General features: G+C 40.4%; 1 protein-coding gene across 2 annotated transcripts in view; it reads left to right on the plus strand.

Annotated features, from left to right (window-relative positions):
- The window catches only part of SYNDIG1 (synapse differentiation inducing 1), a 1,155,325-nt gene that overhangs the window by 920,265 nt on the left and 217,515 nt on the right, over window positions 1–17,545 (plus strand). The window contains exon 4 of one of the 2 annotated variants that reach the window (XM_069606881.1): window positions 11,609–16,023. The exons of the other annotated variant lie outside the window; for it this stretch is intronic. Coding sequence (XP_069462982.1) covers window positions 11,609–11,614 — 6 coding nt within the window. The 3' untranslated portion in view covers window positions 11,615–16,023. Of the gene's footprint in view, window positions 1–11,608; window positions 16,024–17,545 lie in introns of those variants that run through there. 2 annotated transcript variants of the gene reach the window in all.

Below are 17,545 nucleotides of genomic sequence, written 5' to 3' on the forward strand. Positions count from 1 at the left end.
TCTAATAGACAATAATGAATACTACAAAGAAATAAATATTGAAGAAAAATTAAGGGAAACAACAGAAAGAATTCAAGTGTCACCAGAAACTGGGCAATTTGAACTTCTAGATCCTGCTACAGTATCCAATATTTTAGACCATTATACGTTTCATCCATTACACTCTAATGACACCATATATGATGCACTAGAAACGTACCAAATGTGACAAACCAAAGGATCACCAATCAGCATATGGGGACAAAGTATAGAAGCACATGCTTTTCCTCTACTCTTTCCTACTAGAAGGAAGGTACGATGATAGACCTATTCAAATAACAGCATCAGAATACCGCTCTTACGAATGTATTCTGAATATCCCAGATTTAGACAAAAGGAGGAATACATATTCCACCTACTCTTTAAAAGTGAACTAGCAACTCTATGTTACAGAGTTGCACACACATTGAAATCAGGAACCCACTTTCAAAATATGTCAGCTACGCAATTACTACAAAAAGTGCAAGACAAAGATGAGGTTTTACAATCAAGCATTACAAATCTTTTAGCAAACATGCATGGTACTAAAGAGTACTGGTTCTGATGTCACGGAGATGTACATTTTATAATAAGAAACCTTGGCCCACCCACTTGGTCTGTTACATTAAGTTGTGCAGAATATGCATTGGAAGATTTACAGGATTTCCTAGGCATATCAAACAAAAACAAAACAAACATAGATATACTAACACCTGGAGAACTTTGCTCTCTAGATCCTGTAAATGTTTCAATATATTTCCATCATCATTTCATTGCTATGCTACACTTTATTTGTAATAAAACTGTTGCTCCCCTCGGAGAAGTGCAACACTTCTTTTGGAGAAAAGAATACCAAGCCAGTGGAACACCACATATCCATATGCTTTTATGGATTAAAGATGCTCTTAAATTTGGTCAAGACCGTGATACAGTTTATTGAAAAATATGTCACTTGTGAAATTCTATCAGAAGCAACAAATAGTGATCTTCATGCACAAATTGTACAATTTCAAAGACACAAATGTGGCAAATATTGTCGTTGCAAATACAAAAACAAAGGGAAATACTACACAAAATGCTTCTTTGGTTTCCCTAGACCAGTTACAGAAACAGGTGAAGTGAACAACTTCATGTCTTCAGTTAGATATAGTGTTAAAGGTAAATCACCTAATAACACATATTCCATAAAAAGAACAGAAGGAGCAAAATATATAAATGATTACAATGCAATCATTGCCCTCTTATGGAATGCTAACATAGATGTGCAGTACATTGCAGACAATTCCACTGCAGTTGCACGATATGTTACAGCCTACTTAACAAAAGCAGAAAAAAAGAGCTTCAAGACCTCTGGAATGACCTATCATCAGACCAAACACTGTCTCAGAAATTGCACAGCTTAGGCATAAAAATGCTCTCTCATAGCGAATGTGGCTGCAATGACGCTGCAGATCATTTAACCGGTACTGCTTTGTATGGAAAATCTGAAAATATAGCATGGCTAAGTCTTGGTCCTGCTAAATCTAGAAAAAAGATTTCTCAAATCATACGATGACAGAAACAATAGCCAAAAATGATCCCAACAGCCAAGACATTTTGAAAAACAATTTACTGGACACATAATATCCAAACAGAAGTACCACTTTGGAAACCATGTGTCTATACCACATAGCCCAAAACTTCACATACAAAAATAATATAAAACCTGATGAAAAAAAAGGTAGATACAGAGTGACAAATTGTGAAGGCAGTTTAGTGAAACTTACCAAACCAAGCTTAATTAATCATATCTAATTGTCATTAAAAACTCCTCAACATAAAGAACTATATTACATGTCCCTGCTACAACTTTTTAAACCATGGAGAAAAGAAGAAGAGATACGAGATAACTATGACTCCTATAAAGACGCTTTCAAAGCAAATGAAAGCACTATAACCGATGGAAACTTTACCCAGTACAAAACAATGTTGCACAATGAACAGCAACACTAAGAAGAACTCCAGCCCCAACTAGATAAGGACACTCCTAACAGTAGTCAACCTTCTGTAACAGGAAGCCAAGAACCACTGGGACAGCCACTAATAGCAAATGAGGCAGAATTAACTATGACAGAAGTAGAAAACACCATGTGTCACCATGAAGAAGATACAGAAGACTTAACTGTACTACAATCAAAATTGAACAATGAGCAGCGTACCATTTTCCTTGCAGTAACAAAAGAAATTGCACATGGTGTACAACATGAAAATGAAAAATGCACCTGCCAAAATTACAAACCTATACTACTATACATCAGTGGTGAAGCTGGTTCAGGCAAAACATTCTTAATCAAAATCATCAGCAAGTTCCTTCAACAATTGACAAACAACAAACTGTCAGCTGTTGTAACTGCCCCCACAGGGCCTACAACATAGGCGGTGTCACTTTACACTGATTACAACTCCTTCCAGTAGAACACCAAAACAAATTAGAATATTTCACACTTTCTACAGAAGCTGCAATGGAACTACACACACACGAAAATGCTACTAATAGATGAAGTGAGCATGGTCTCCAACATAAGGTTGGCTTTGATTCACCTCAGATTACAAGAAGTACCTAAAACAAACTGCGAAGAGCTCTTTGGAGGAAAACACATTATTGTTTTCAGAGATCTTCTTCAATTGACAGCAGTGAAAGGTTAACCTATTTTTAAAACCTTAGGACACAAACTCTGCCATAAAACTGTTGGCAGCATAGGAAATATCAACCTTTGGCAACATTTCCAATGTAGAGAATTAACAGAAAACATGTGCCAATCTACAGACCTCACTTACGCCAACATTTTAAAAAGTATTAGAGTTGGTGTACTATCTCAAGAAGCACAAGCAATATTAAAAACCCAGCACATCCATGCACTTTCTGGCCATAACTCATGTGTTACTGATGTCCTGGAACAATTAGCACACAACAATGTCAATTGTATGTCCTTAATGCCAACTCTTGCAAACTGTTCCAAATTCAATGAAACAATGTTGAAAAAAGAAATGCAACCAATAATTGAAATTTGCTCCACAGACAAACTGGATGTACCCATGTGTCAACAGCCAAAACAAGACTAAATACCTTAGAAAATACTCCAACACAGCTGGTTTGGAGAAAATATTAAAATTATCTTTAAACTGTAGAGTAATGCTTAAACGTAACCTTGACATGGAGCAAGGACTAGTTAATGGAGTACTGGGTACAGTTGTTGGATTTCAAACATACCCACGTGACAACAACATTCAGTTTGTCAATATTCTTTTTGACAAACTTTCAGAAGTAAACAGGATAGGGCTAGATTCCTTCTTTTCAAAGACATGTATGTATGCAGAAAACAATTTTCTCTAACTCTAGCATACGCAGTCACCATTCACAAATCACAAGGTCTTACCCTAGATAAAGCATTGATAGATATTGGGAACACAGTCTTTAAAGAAGGCTTGAGCTACGTAGCACTATCACGCTTATGTACACTTGACGGTCTATTTCTAATCAACTTTGATGTAAGTAAAGTAAACGCTGCTATTCCTTGTATTTTAGAATACAATAGACTATTTTCACTATACATCCCCCATCTAAAAATATATCCTGTTCCACAAAAAGGAAAACGTTGTGAAAGAAAACTACTTCAAACAGAAATGCAACAGGATCTCACTGCAAATCCTCCAAAGAGAGTAAAAGAAGCTAATACTTCATCAATTACCACAACCAAAGAAGAATCTATTACTCAAAGTAACTCAGGTACTTCTTCAAAGATGCAACACACACTCCGAAAAAATGACTTGGACACAGAACTACCTGGTCCATTCAAATATAACTGGTGTAAATGTAGCAATCAATATACTATTTCAATTGCCACCAATTGTTGACATTTACTTACACAGTACAGACCAATTGTGTTTGCAAATGTTAGTCCTTCATAGAAATTCAAACAACAATCCTGACAACACATATAGTGTTTATGGAATAAGACAAGAATTGGACTACTGTGCTGGAATGGTAAAATTCACTATAAACTCACAGGAAGATCCACAGGATTTCTAATGTACTTACTACAAGTACTGGAAAACAAAAACATACCTATAAGTGAAATCTTCCAGATTTCATACATGTGGAAACATGCATGCACTCTCTGCAACAATATGCAACACAAAGAAATCCCTAATGAATGTTTTGTGTATGTATCCATACCTAACTGTGAATCTGTTCCATTTCAGCAACTTGTACAAAATGCAAACCAATGCACATTATGTACTACCTGCAATTCAGATAATCACTCCACCTTACTAATACAAACACATAGCAAATACGTAATACTAATGCTTCTACGTTACAATGCAAATGGTACTAAATGGTAAGAAATCCTTCACAACCATAGGTATAATCTCCCATGCAGGAACCACAACCAATGCAGTGCACTACACTGCATATATAAAAAAGAATTGTGGATGGTTTGAATGTAATGATAGTACCATTACTTTAAAGCAAAGATTACCAGCAAATCTTATACATGCTTAATTAATATTCTTAAAACCAAACTGTAATAACTAATCCTTGCTTAAACATTAATGAAACTTCAACTAAAAAACTATAAACAGTTAAAATACGCCAACGGGTATCTAACTGCCCCAGGATTCTGCAACAAGCAAACAGATAAATCAATATCACTAAATTATAAGAAGAAATAAACAGTTAGAATACGCCAACAGTATCTATCTGCCTCAAGATTTTGCAACAACTAAACAGATAAATCAATACCACTGAAAAATAACAAGAAATAAACAGTTAAAATACGTCAACATGTATCTAACTGCCCCAAGAATCTGCAACAACCCAACAGATAGATTAGCAACTTGAGAAAATAAATACAAAACTATAAACTGTTACAATTCAACAACAAGTATCTAACAATCTGCAACAAGCTAAAAGATAGAACATTAGCTAAAAACAACAAGTAAACACTGAAAACACAGAAAACCATTTACTGTACCAAAACAAAAGCAGGTTTTCTTTAATCCAACATGGATTTTTTTTCCCCACAGACTCAATGATTTAAGCAACAAACACAGAAACTGAGAAAATTGCACAGTAGACTGGTTTGTCATCTACTAAATATGAGGGTCGAAATGAATCAGAAATGTATATTATTCAATGTTATAAGTCTTTATAAATGACCAACACTAACATGATCTTTTCTTTTATCACAGCAATTGACAAAGAATATATGTACTCCAGTTACCAAACCAAACAGTAAGTATATTATAATAAATACAACTCATAAATACTGCTCCATAAAACAGCCATTGAAGCAAACATGTAACCGTACACCACAATACACAATGTTTACTTCCATGGATATGTTATACTGCAACTTCACATACAAACTATACAAATCAAATAGTACATAAACTGTAGATTTGCAAATATTTCATAGATATTCCATTCTATGGATGTGATCTATGGGTGTGATATGCTGCGGTGGTTGTGGCCAGGGCCTAGAGTCTTGGGTGCATGGCCTACGGTCTGCGGCCACCCAAGACTCTAGGCCCTGGCCACAACCACCGCAGCATATCACAACCATAGATCACACCCATAGAATCAAACATTTTAACTATGCCATATGGGCATTTTTTATGTCCACAGACACTGCACATGTTCTAAGAACTGCGGACAGTACGGACAGGAATAGTGTCCTTAGGACTCCTCCATTTTGGTTAATTATGGACATCCCGGACACAGAATGTGTTTGAATAACAGCACGGACAGGTATAGTGTCCTTAGGACACCCCCATTTTGGATGATTACGGACATCCCGGACACCGCACGTGTGCTTGGAACAGTTTCAACTTGCCTGTGGACAGTACGGACAGGAATAGTGTCCTTAGGACACCTCCATTTTGGTTAATTATGGACATCCCGGACACAGAATTTGTTCTAAGAACAGCATGGACAGGTATAGTGTTCTTAGGACACCCCCATTTTGCCTAATTACGGACATCCTAGACAGTGTGACTGTCTGCGGACAAAACTAACACAACGGGGGTGCCTGCCACCTAAATAAATACAGCATTTCACCCAGCTCTTACTCCCCCACCCTCACCAAACACTCTTACACACCAACACACTTGCCAAAGTTGTATTTCTCCCCATTTATCACTCCGCTGCCCTCAGATGTCCGGGGATCCAAGATGGCGGACACATCAAAACAATACAACGCACCTCACTCACGCATCATTCCAGCCAATCAGCGAACACGTCGCATGTCCACGGACATGACGCAAGCCAATTATCCAATCGGTGTCCTGTCCGCGGAGCGAACAGGGTAATGTGTCCCGTGGAGCGGACATAGATATCACCTTTTTTTTGTGACCTACTTTTTGATCGTTTTAAAAAAAAAAATACTGGACGGATTTTCACCAAATTTACATAAGCAGGCTTTCAGGACCAAGCCACTGCTCCTGCCACAAATTTGGTGAAAATCCATCCAGCGGTTTGGGCTGTAGGCATGAGCAAAGTTTTTTCCCCATTCAGCCTATGGGAAAAAAATACGTTTTGCGACCCCCCCATATAACTTTGCCCCCCCCCCGGGCCAAACCTCACCAAACTTTGCCATATAATTTTTTTTTGCAAAGTTTGGTGAGGATTCGTCCAGAGGGAGCGAAGTTATAAGCCACCCAAAAAGTGCTCTTCCTATGGGATTAGCAATTTATCCATAACTACACAGCCACTAGCGTGGCTTTGTAATATATGTTTATATTTATTTATATAAATGGATGTTTGTGTGCATTGTAAATTAGTGAGATAATAGCAAGCAAGTTATTTTTCCTCCTGTTGAAATGCTGTTGTAATTGTATAATTGTGTTGGTTACTTACCCAGCATAAAGTTAGGGGGCAACCTTCAGTTTTGACTTACTATTTTATTGACATGGACAATTAAGATACAAAACAGCCTGTTTATTATACTAGAATGTTTCCTTGGGATTGGTGTGTTAGGGAGGATTGATCAGACAATGCCACCTTGTTATAACTGGTATAGTTACATCTCTATGCCACTCTCCAAATGTAATTCTATTCCTGCTGTGTTTCACTTTTCTCTCTGACTCAATCTACTAGGCCCGCTAGTGAGTTCCGCAAGAATTGTGCAGTACTGCGACTCCTCCCCATTCTATGGCTAAAATCTCTGCCCTCTGATGGCTCTCTTCCCCTCTCCCATATTCTTTAACTCCTACACTATCACCTATCCCCCGTCTCTCTCCAAATCTGGCAGGGAAAAGCACAAAAAAGACATCCTGATTGCAAACCCTGGACTTCCCATTACAGACACCTTTGTCAGGGCTTTCTCTAGACAGGTTTACACAAATATCCTGTTCTCTGTTCCCTCTGCTGATCTCTGGTCTCTCCATCTCATCTCCACTCTCTCTCCCTCCTCACACTACTCCATTAACGGTGGCACCAAGTGGGAGGTCCTCTTGGCTGGCTTTGCATCCTCTCTTTGCTTCGTTAATGTCTATCATACTGGCACCATTCTTGTTCAGGGTCCACAAATCAACCTCCTTCTCTTTGACCGTATCTTGCCCCCTCTCACTGACTTCCTTCCTTTGCCTGCTTCTCGCCCTTCTCTCCCTTTCCCTTCTCTGAATGATGTACCACACCCCACCTCAGAAAACCTTCAAAAGCACTGACCACCTCCACTTGATGACTCTTAACGCCCGCTCAGCCAACAAACACTCCTCTGACATCTGTCTCCTTCTTGAAGACATTGACCTCAACATTCTCACTCTTACCGAGACTTGCTTCAATGCCAGCTCAGTCACTGCCTTTGACTCCCTACTCCCTGCTGTCTTCAAGATCATCTCTAAACCTCAACACCACCACACTGGCAGAGGGGTTGCCTTAATCTTCCCTGAATGGGTTCCTGCCTCTATCTTACCTACACAGTCCTATTCCTCTTTTTAAAGCCCGGTCTGAAAGTTGGTCACCTTTCGCACATCCACCCTGACCATTGCTACCATCTACTGGACTGCTTGTGCCAACTCCCTATTCCTCTCAGAATAGGCTGACTTATGCTCTTCTTTACTTTATGCCACCTCTAACCTTCTCCTCCTGGGTGATTTCAACATTCAACTGGACTCCCCTCGCTCTGCATCCACTCTATTCACTGACTTCCTGCTACTCGCTTTCCCTCTCCATTCTCCCTTCTGGGCCAATCCACCCAGCTGGCCACATGCTTGATTCCCTCATACTCTAACCCCCCATCCCACTAGTCACCACACTCTCATCTCCTCCCATCTGGGTCCCATTGACCCCTTGACCGCCCCCCCCCCAAAAGCTGCACCAACCTTGTTCACTAACACCCGCCCAATGAAATGAGTGATTGCAACTGCCTTCACCGCCACCTTGACCCTTTCCTCCTCACCTCTGACACTGCCCTCAGCAAACTCCATCTTTCCATCACCAACACTCTTGACATTCTTGCCCCAGTCATGAGGTTCCGTCTGAAACCTGCCTCAAAGCATAACAATTGTTACAACACCAAACTTGCAGACTTGAAACGAAAGTGCAGGGCAGCAGAATGGAAGTGGCAAACCACAGACTCATCCTCTGACAAACTGGCCTGCCGCCTGATCCAAAGGCAATACAGAAATGGCATCTGTGCTAAGAAAAAAAAAATACATTCAGGCACGGGTCACCGGCGCATACAATAACACGGCTGAACTTTTCAAAATATTCAGGGAACTAGCCAACCCCTCTGCAGTCTCCTACTCCCCTTCTCCTTCACAGGCCCTATTCACACTTTGCCACCAAAACTCAGGACATGCTGACCATCCTTTCTACACACCCTCACAACGCATCCCACTCCCCCTCCAACACTCTCCCACTCCCTCTTCCTGCCTCTTTTTCCTCTTTCTCTCCTGACACACCTGAAGAAGTTACCAGAGTTGTCCGCTCCATGAAATTCTCTCTAAACAGGTCTCCTCTTGCTCATCCAGGACCATCAAGCATAACATTGGCTCTTTTGCCCCTGCTTTCGCTGGTTTCTGCAATCACTCTTTTATCTCCGGATCTTAAACCTCCCCTTGAAGCACTCACTTGTGCTCCCAGTACTGAAAAAACTGCCCTGCCAGCTATCACCCTCTCTGCATCACCCCCTTCAGGGGGAAGCTACTTCAGAAGATGGCCTTGCCCATACTTAACTCTCACACTGAACTTGTTGGAGGCCTCCACGACCATCAATCTGGATTCCCAGCATCCAGAGGCATGGAAACTGCACTTCTGAACACCTGTGAAGAGCTCCTCGCATCTCTGGACTCCAAATCCACAGCTGTCCTTATGCTTCTTGATCTTTCCTCTGCATTGGACACAGTTAACCACTCGATCCTCATGCAAAGGCTCCACGATACACTTGATATCTTGGAACGGGCACTGGATTTGCTCTCCTCTTTGCTCACTAACCACTCTTCCCAAGTCATCCTGGGACCCTTCTCCTCTCCTACTTCCATCTCCACCTGTGGTGTCCATCAGGGCTCTATACTCTCTACCTGGCTCTTTAACATCTACATTGCACTCCTTGCAAGCCTCATCTCCTCTTTCTCCTCCAACTTACAGTATTACGCAGACCACACACAGTTCTTCTTCAGACTCCCTACTGATCCTCTTGCACTTTCCATCATCCCTGACTGCCTATCTGCCATCCGGTCCTGGTGCACTGACAATGTTCTCTGCCTCAATGCCTGTAAAACTGAGATCCTTCCCATTGGGACCCCTGCTCCCTCCTTCTTCCCTTCACTCTGGCCTTCCTCCTTGGGCTCCCCCCTGCACCCTCAACTGAAGCCAGAAACCTCGGAGTCATCTTTGACTCCTCTCTTTCCTTCCTCTCTCACACTCAGGACATTGCCAAGAAGTCCAATTATCAGCTTTTCCTTCTGAAAGGAATTCTACCTTTTCTAACTTTCCCTCAGAAGCTCAATGTGTTTCAAGCCTTGGTTCTCTCTACCCTTCACTACTGTAACAGCCTCCTCCTGAATCTTCCTTCTTCCACTCTGCGACCCCTCCAGCTTATCCAGAATAGGGCAGCACAACTTATACTTTGCCTTAAGCTCAAGGACCACCTCCCTCCTGCACTAAAAAGTCTTCACTGACTCCCGGTTGCTGCACGGATTAAATTAAAATATCTCTGCATCATCCACAAGGCTGTCTGGGCCCATGGATCACACTATCTTCAACTTCATCTCACTAAATACTCTTCCTCTAGACCACTTCACTCCTTTGGCAGTAACTCTTTGTGTGTAAAGCGTTTTGCTAAACAGAGGGCAGGTTGTCACTCACTCTTCTCTGCAGGCTCCCTCCTTTGGAATAGCCTCCCCCTACCCCTTCGCCTTGAGCAGGATCTTCTCAAATTCCAGAAGCTTGTTAAGACTTTCCTCTTTTCCTCCTCCTTCCCTCCTTCTCTCTTCTGATAATCCCACAGTTGCTGAATCAGTGTACTTGGCCTTATGCAGCTTTGGGGCCTTGACCTCCCACACCAATTCCTCCTAGCTCCTGTTTGTCCACAGCACTTGCATTTGCAAACTTTCCGCTCTAGATACTTGCACTTACACCACCTACGGCCCAGGCCGGGTAGCACTCTGCATTTCTAGCACTTCGTCCATGGTTCACCCTCGGATTCGAACTCCCCAGCACTTACTTCCTCTTACCTCTTCCTTCTGAACTTGCACAATATGAATACTCACAAGGCATAGTAGGTTTGTCACCATCCCTTTTCCCCCTCTGCTCTTAACCTTTTGTGCTGTACTGCTGTAATGTATTTCAAACCCTTCCTTTCCTGTGGGCGCTGTGAAACAGTATATTCGTATAGTACAAGCGCCTAACAAGCAAACAATAAATAAATAAATAAATATGATCACTCAATATCTCGTAATCACTTTATTTTTCTTCTACCACTGTCAACCTTTACTTTTTAAGTGGGATACCCTTTTCAAACAAAACAATGAACAATTCCAATGTATCTTTACTTTCATAATATTCAGTTCTCAAAATATCTCTCATACAATAATGCTGAGGTAAGTTAGCATTTACAAATGCCTAACAATCTTCATAGAGCCAGGGACCTATGGCAATTGTTTTGAAGTGTGTTTGAAATTTCCTCAACCTACTGGTGATACAAGGGTCTGTGTATTAATGCCCCAGCAAGCTTTATGTAAGCATCATTTCACTTGCTGTTCCTTTGCACATTTGACTTCCACTCCCTTGAGCAGACAGGTTTTGTCATAGCTCATCACCAGCAATAACGTAGGAAAGGCACGACATGCTAAAATGATAAGGTCAACCGGAAGATAGCCCTTCCTCCTGCAACAGTAAGGGTATTTGCAGTAAATAAAAACAAAAGGGATGAGCCAATGTTATTAAAGGAAACTTTTAGCACCCAATTTTAATTCCCTTCCAGTTCATGTCTTGTATGGCCCCACTCAATCCATGACTTTTGTCATTATGTCTTAGTCATATCTGTATGGTCTTTTGTTTTTCGATTAGGCATTGGTGACTTGAGTGCATTTTTCTTTTTGTTAGGAGTGACCCAACAATGTGATGACACATTGGCAGTGTTCTTTGAGAAGAAGTGGGTGTCAAAGACTGGATGGACAAACCGGTACCATTGTGAAGAAAGCCTGCATCATCAATTTCAAAGCATAAGTTCTTTAGAAGATGGAGATTATACCAATGCAGCAAAATAATCAAGGATTTCTGATAAAGGGATGACCACCCAAAACTTGTCAAGAAATGAAAATCAAAAACTTGCCCAAGGGGTTTTTCCAGAATGTTTCAAAGCCGAGGAGACATGAAAGCCAATGCAAGTGCCCCCCTAGCTGGAAAAGCCAAGTAAAGCAGTGTTGAAAACTCAGTTCATCTTAAAAATGAAGTATATCCTATGGGGTGTAAAGATGCATTGTTTTCTGTTTCCTGTGTAGCCTATATAGATAAATATTTTCATTGAACAGGCAAAGGAGATTTAACAAGGTCAGACCGTATGAATATTAAAGAGGACCAAAATCGATGTTTCCAAATTTATGAAGTAAAGGCAGTTCTGCATATCCAAGAGGCCACGTCACTTGACATCTTTTAGGAGGCCGCCAATAAGTTGTGTTCTATGTGGAATATTGCAGCTTTGTCCGATTTTTGTAGACGTTAATTAGAACCATCCTCTTGAGGTCAAGTTGGATGCTATAAAGCTTCATTAAAGGAACTCATGAAATATATTAGTGGCAGAGAAAGAAAGACTAACCAAGGAACATATACCACTGAGCCACTAAATTTGCGGAGTTTGGAGATTTAATGCTGGGGAATAATACATTTCAGCTACAGTTTCTAAAGGATAATTGTGAACTCTGAGAAGCAACTCTTCTGACAACTTCCAAACACATCAGATGATTACAGGTCTTCACTCACCACCTTATGTAACATCTCGTAGTGGTTTGTTGATACCTTACCATTATGTCGAGTGTATTAGAAATGTAGGATGTATTACATGCCAAGCAGTCCACACACCAGAATGTGTTTCATGGTAGATCTTAAGGATGATGGGAAAGTGAAGGTAGAGAGGTGAGCATGAGGAGCAAGTGCTGTCTATATGTACAGTTCGTCGCCCTTCCACACACTTTACCTAATTGCGCTCATCATCTCTCTTGGTAGCTCACCTCTCAAGGAATCTTCAACCTGGCGGATGTGTCTTTGGGATCAGCTAAAAAAAGCTGTCTATGTCTGCTGCTCTGTATGTTGTCTTGTTTGAAAACGTTTTAAATACTATCGCTGAATGCGTGCATCACAGAATTAGATAATGTGCACCATGCAAGAACAATTTATGTACAACATGAGTCGTGCTTTTGTGATGCTGCCATGGCACGTACATCAAAAGTGGTTCTTCACATTTATGTGGCTTTCTCGTTATGTCCATTCTAAAATTAGCATGAGCGCTGTGTGTTTACGTAGTTATTGCCCAATCCGTAAGCAAGTTTTAGAATTAAGGGTGACTGTAAATTTTAATGTCTTGCTGGGTATAATACTACCTATGAAAAAATGTGAATTATATAAAACAAACACGTTTGGAAATAATCAGAATGTTAACTAAATAAGAACGCCCCAAAAACTGAAGCCATTCTATTTATGTTGGGTTGGATACCACGCTACGTACAATTAGATCACTTCTGAGGGCGATAATGTGGAAAAAAAGCAAATGTCACTAATTCAAAGTTCAAGAAGTACAAAGCAATGGAAAATTATGCAAATACACTATAGTGATAGAAAATAGCTACATCTATATAAAATATGCAAACTTGTTTTGTTTGCTAATGTATTGCAACTCACTTTGTTGGGTACCCACTGAAGCCATCAAATAGCATGGCATGTACTCTGATATGTTGTTTCAGTATTGTTCCTCTATACAGTGTTGTACAGAACTTGCTAGGTATTCCTGAACAACTTTTGTCCTGCAGTCTCACCATAGTGATTCCTGCTCTAAGCTTGTACCTTTCTTTCCTTGTTCTCTATTTAAGTCTATGCCGTCTGTCCTCCATGCATGTGCCACTTATACATGTATCTTGTTATTTGGTTTTTGACTTTTGATTTTATTATGGAAGCTTCCCTTATCCCTAAAACTTCAAATTCACATTTTGATCTTCATATGCAATATATCAAATATACCAATGCACTTATTTATTTTTCAATACATTGTTTTTTATTCCTTGTTCAGTTCAAGCACAATATAGATTAACCACATCAGAGCATTTTTCCCATCACGAATACCCTTTATAAAATAATTGTAAAATGTTTTACTAGAAGTACCGGGTGTGGTCGGGAAGCATTAGAAATGTCTGCCACATTTACAGTGCAACATTTCAAATGCAACAATTGCAGGCACACAAGCAGTGTTAAGTACTGGCAATGACTGCATTCCAGACATCTCCATTGCAGTAGCATACAATGAAACAGTAGACATTCTGCATTTACGAAACAGCAAGATTTCTTTCACCAAAGCACTCCATCGCTGAGAGAATCTGTACGCTCCACCTATAGCGAGAAAGGTGACATGCAATTTAAGACTTCAAGGTGAAAAGTAACGTGTGGGAAAAGGCTTTTGGATAGAGAAACTATTTACTCTTGCATTGCACCAAATGCATGCTCATGTCGAAACTGTTCCACTTCAGCCAAGCGTACAATTAAAATGCTTACCTTATAAAGGCAATATTGTCATATGAATACTCCAAAATAAAACGTGTTGTCCATTTACTTTAGTCCCTATTAAACTGACTGGGGATTTGTATTTATCCACCACAACCCCAAATCCCATATTGTTATTACTGTTATGTGCTAATACCCTTAAAGACCTCAATAGAGGTAATAATTACCTGGGATAATTGCCCTTCCCAGAATTATGGCCCTCAGCAGTTATCCTATAGGTGGAGACTTAGGCTATTGTAACAACCTGATGACCATTTAGAATATTGAGCAGAGGTTCTTGCTATAAGACTCAATTGTATCTGACTACAGTTTCTGTGGCTTCATTAAAAGTGTGACCCCTGAACAAACTGCACTGAGTGACATGTCCTCTTTCGGTTCTGCATATTTGCATCAGAGAAAGGGCTGAAAAGCCTGTGTAGTGACACCACATGTTTGCCCGCTATTGCATCAGCCACACATGCAAATGTGACCCTCCTAAAAAACTTTTTTGTCAAATATGTTTATAATCCATAAAATCCCATTCCAGAAAAATGAACCTGCATTGTGGCCCACCAATTGTTCCAAGGAGGACTGTGTCGGAGCACTGAAGGCAGCCATTTGCTGTGTGTTAGTGCTCCTCAGATGTCATTATACTGTAGTTCATCATGCCGCGGGGCACTCAATTGTAAGTGTTTTATCGGTTGGCTGTCCTTGCTCACTTTATACAATTATGTAACCTGTTTGTGGTGGTTGGATTTCACTCTGCCTGTAGAGGCTTAGGGCCTGATTTATAAAATCTCTTTGCAACGGCACAATCCCATTGCAAAACGCTCTGTAAATCAGGGCCTTCATCTCTCAACTTTACCTATCACCTTACATAATGACATTTGGGTCCCTTTCTTAAACGCTGCATGCGTTATCTGTATGAGTTATCGTTTATTTGAAAAAGTAAAGGACAAAGAACAGACATCAAACCTGCTGCTATAAAAACTGCAGGCGAAGAAACAAATATACTTACAAGAAAAGCACTTCGGCGTGTCATAAATCTCTACAAGTTGGCCAACAAACCGTTGTGAGCATTCACATTAATTGAGCCGAAAAAAACAGCCCCAAATAGCTATTTAGAACTGTGAGCATCTTAATTAGATCCCAATACTATATCACTTGAACCTCAGTGTTTCAAACAATGCATAATAGCCTAAACAGAATATTTTAATTAAACGTGCACAAAATAAGTTCTCAGTCTTTACGAATCAGAGCGGTATTTGAGCTCCAAATATGTTACGTTCCAGTTGCATTGATTTAAAAGATGTCCGTTTAAATTTGTTTCAGTTGTAATGCACCAAAGGGTGATATTTTTTTTTTAAAAAAATCATCCGCAATATAACTATTTCAAGTGATTAACACTACAACTGCATCTGGAGTTTTTTTTATCAGGTTTAATAAGAAAATACACACCACCAGCATACATCCCATGGTAGAAAAATAAAAAATACATTATTTGCTTTCTATGTAGTTCTACATGCTGAAGGCGGCCTCCTGCAATGCATTGCGATCATAGCATATTCATTCTGATTTTTTATTAGAACTCATATATCACAAACAACCGTTATCACTAAATGATATCATACTTTCTTTTTGTTTTCTTCTCTACATTGGGACGTTGCTGTTGTCTAGCTCTTGGGTAGTTGTTTTGCTGTTTTATGTTATATCCTCTGAATTGTACAAAATATCACTCACTATCAAAACCTCATTAAAGCTTGTAAACAAGAGATTCGCCTGCTAAACAGTATGCATTACTCTGAGCCTTCAATATCGCTGTGTATCCCTGCCGTCTATGTTCCTCCTGCTTCTAAGCACTGCAATAACAGTGCATTCCTTCTGCTTGTTTTAGGAAAATCATAAAACACAAATAATATCTACCACTCAATGGGACCCTACTTTTTCTTTTCTTTCTGTCCCTATATATAAAAAGTCACTGTGCTATTTTATAGTTCTGTGAATGGTTTTTGTCTTTTATGGTGCATCTGTTATGGTGTATGGAATAGCATTTCTCTACAAAGGTCACATTAAAGTTTGAGAACTAAAACACGTATATTCCACTCATGTACATTGTGTGATACTCCCACTGCTATTGGTCAACACGAAATTAACCCTTTGTTAAAACCGAGGTTTCATCTAATCGCCAATATATGTTGATGGACTGGTGGATTTGTGTGTTGGATGTAGTTGTTGACAGATCATGCTCAGTCCATTTTCTGCATTCAATAATATTTCTCAGGATAAGCTGCTGGGGCAATCTCAAACCTGTGGCCGGTGCCTTAGATGGTGTCCTAATTTAGTAGGTCTAATTTTGTGACATTATGTGCGAGACCTCTTTGGTGACTAATATTTTAATGTGCCTCGCATTTTGTGTCAGAGCCTTCTTACCATCTAATTTACGTCCATAACACTCACTCATTCCCGAAAGACGTTTGACTGTGCTGGTGAATCATGGCAATCCTCTTAAATTCAGTTCTCAGGCCTTTTAAACCTAGAACAATGGAGCTCATTATAACATCGCCGGTCCGGTAACAACAGTGCCGGTAGGCTTACCAGCACCTTTGTTACCGGACCGGCAAAGTACAAGTTTGCGGCCGGGATGCCCTCCCGGATGCCAGGTCTGACCTGGCGGGTGGAACGACACCTGCCCGCTGACTTTGACGGATGCACCGGCACTGTTGCACACAGTGCCGGTGCTTCCGTCCTCCCCATTCGCATTGAGACCTATAGGACTCGAATGGGAATGGGGAGTCAATCTTTCCGGCGCCTGGCTTCAGGGACCACCCGGGCTTTAATGGCGTAGTGATTCCCCATTGCCAGACATCGGGAAAAAAGCACAACTTCGGTGGCAGCCTGCCGTTTTTACCGGCACGGTTACCGCCAGAGTTATAATGAGGCCAATTTATGAGAAAAAGTTCAAGTCAGCACCAGCATCTAAGAGTTTCACCTGTATCCATGTGTCTGTTTCTGTGGGGAGTGAGGCATATTCACTTGAAATGATAATGAAATACTCCCTCTAACACCTACCATAAAAGATAATTCACCCACAAAACTCTACTTTTTGTGACAAGAGTTGACATGTGTCATTCCTTCATATCGCATAGCAAAAGAGAGTTACTTGCACAGCTCAATTCAAACACCCCCTGTGAGTGAGTTAATAGTGGGCCTAAACAGGACTGATCAAATTACGTTGGATCTCCACAGTCCACACAGGCTTCTAGTCCAGAGAAACCTTTTTAGTTTTGGCTAATA

Source organism: Ambystoma mexicanum, chromosome 4p, assembly GCF_040938575.1.
Source record: "Ambystoma mexicanum isolate Mex_15411 chromosome 4p, UKY_AmexF1_1, whole genome shotgun sequence".
In the NCBI taxonomy this organism is placed as follows: Eukaryota; Metazoa; Chordata; class Amphibia; order Caudata; family Ambystomatidae; genus Ambystoma; species Ambystoma mexicanum.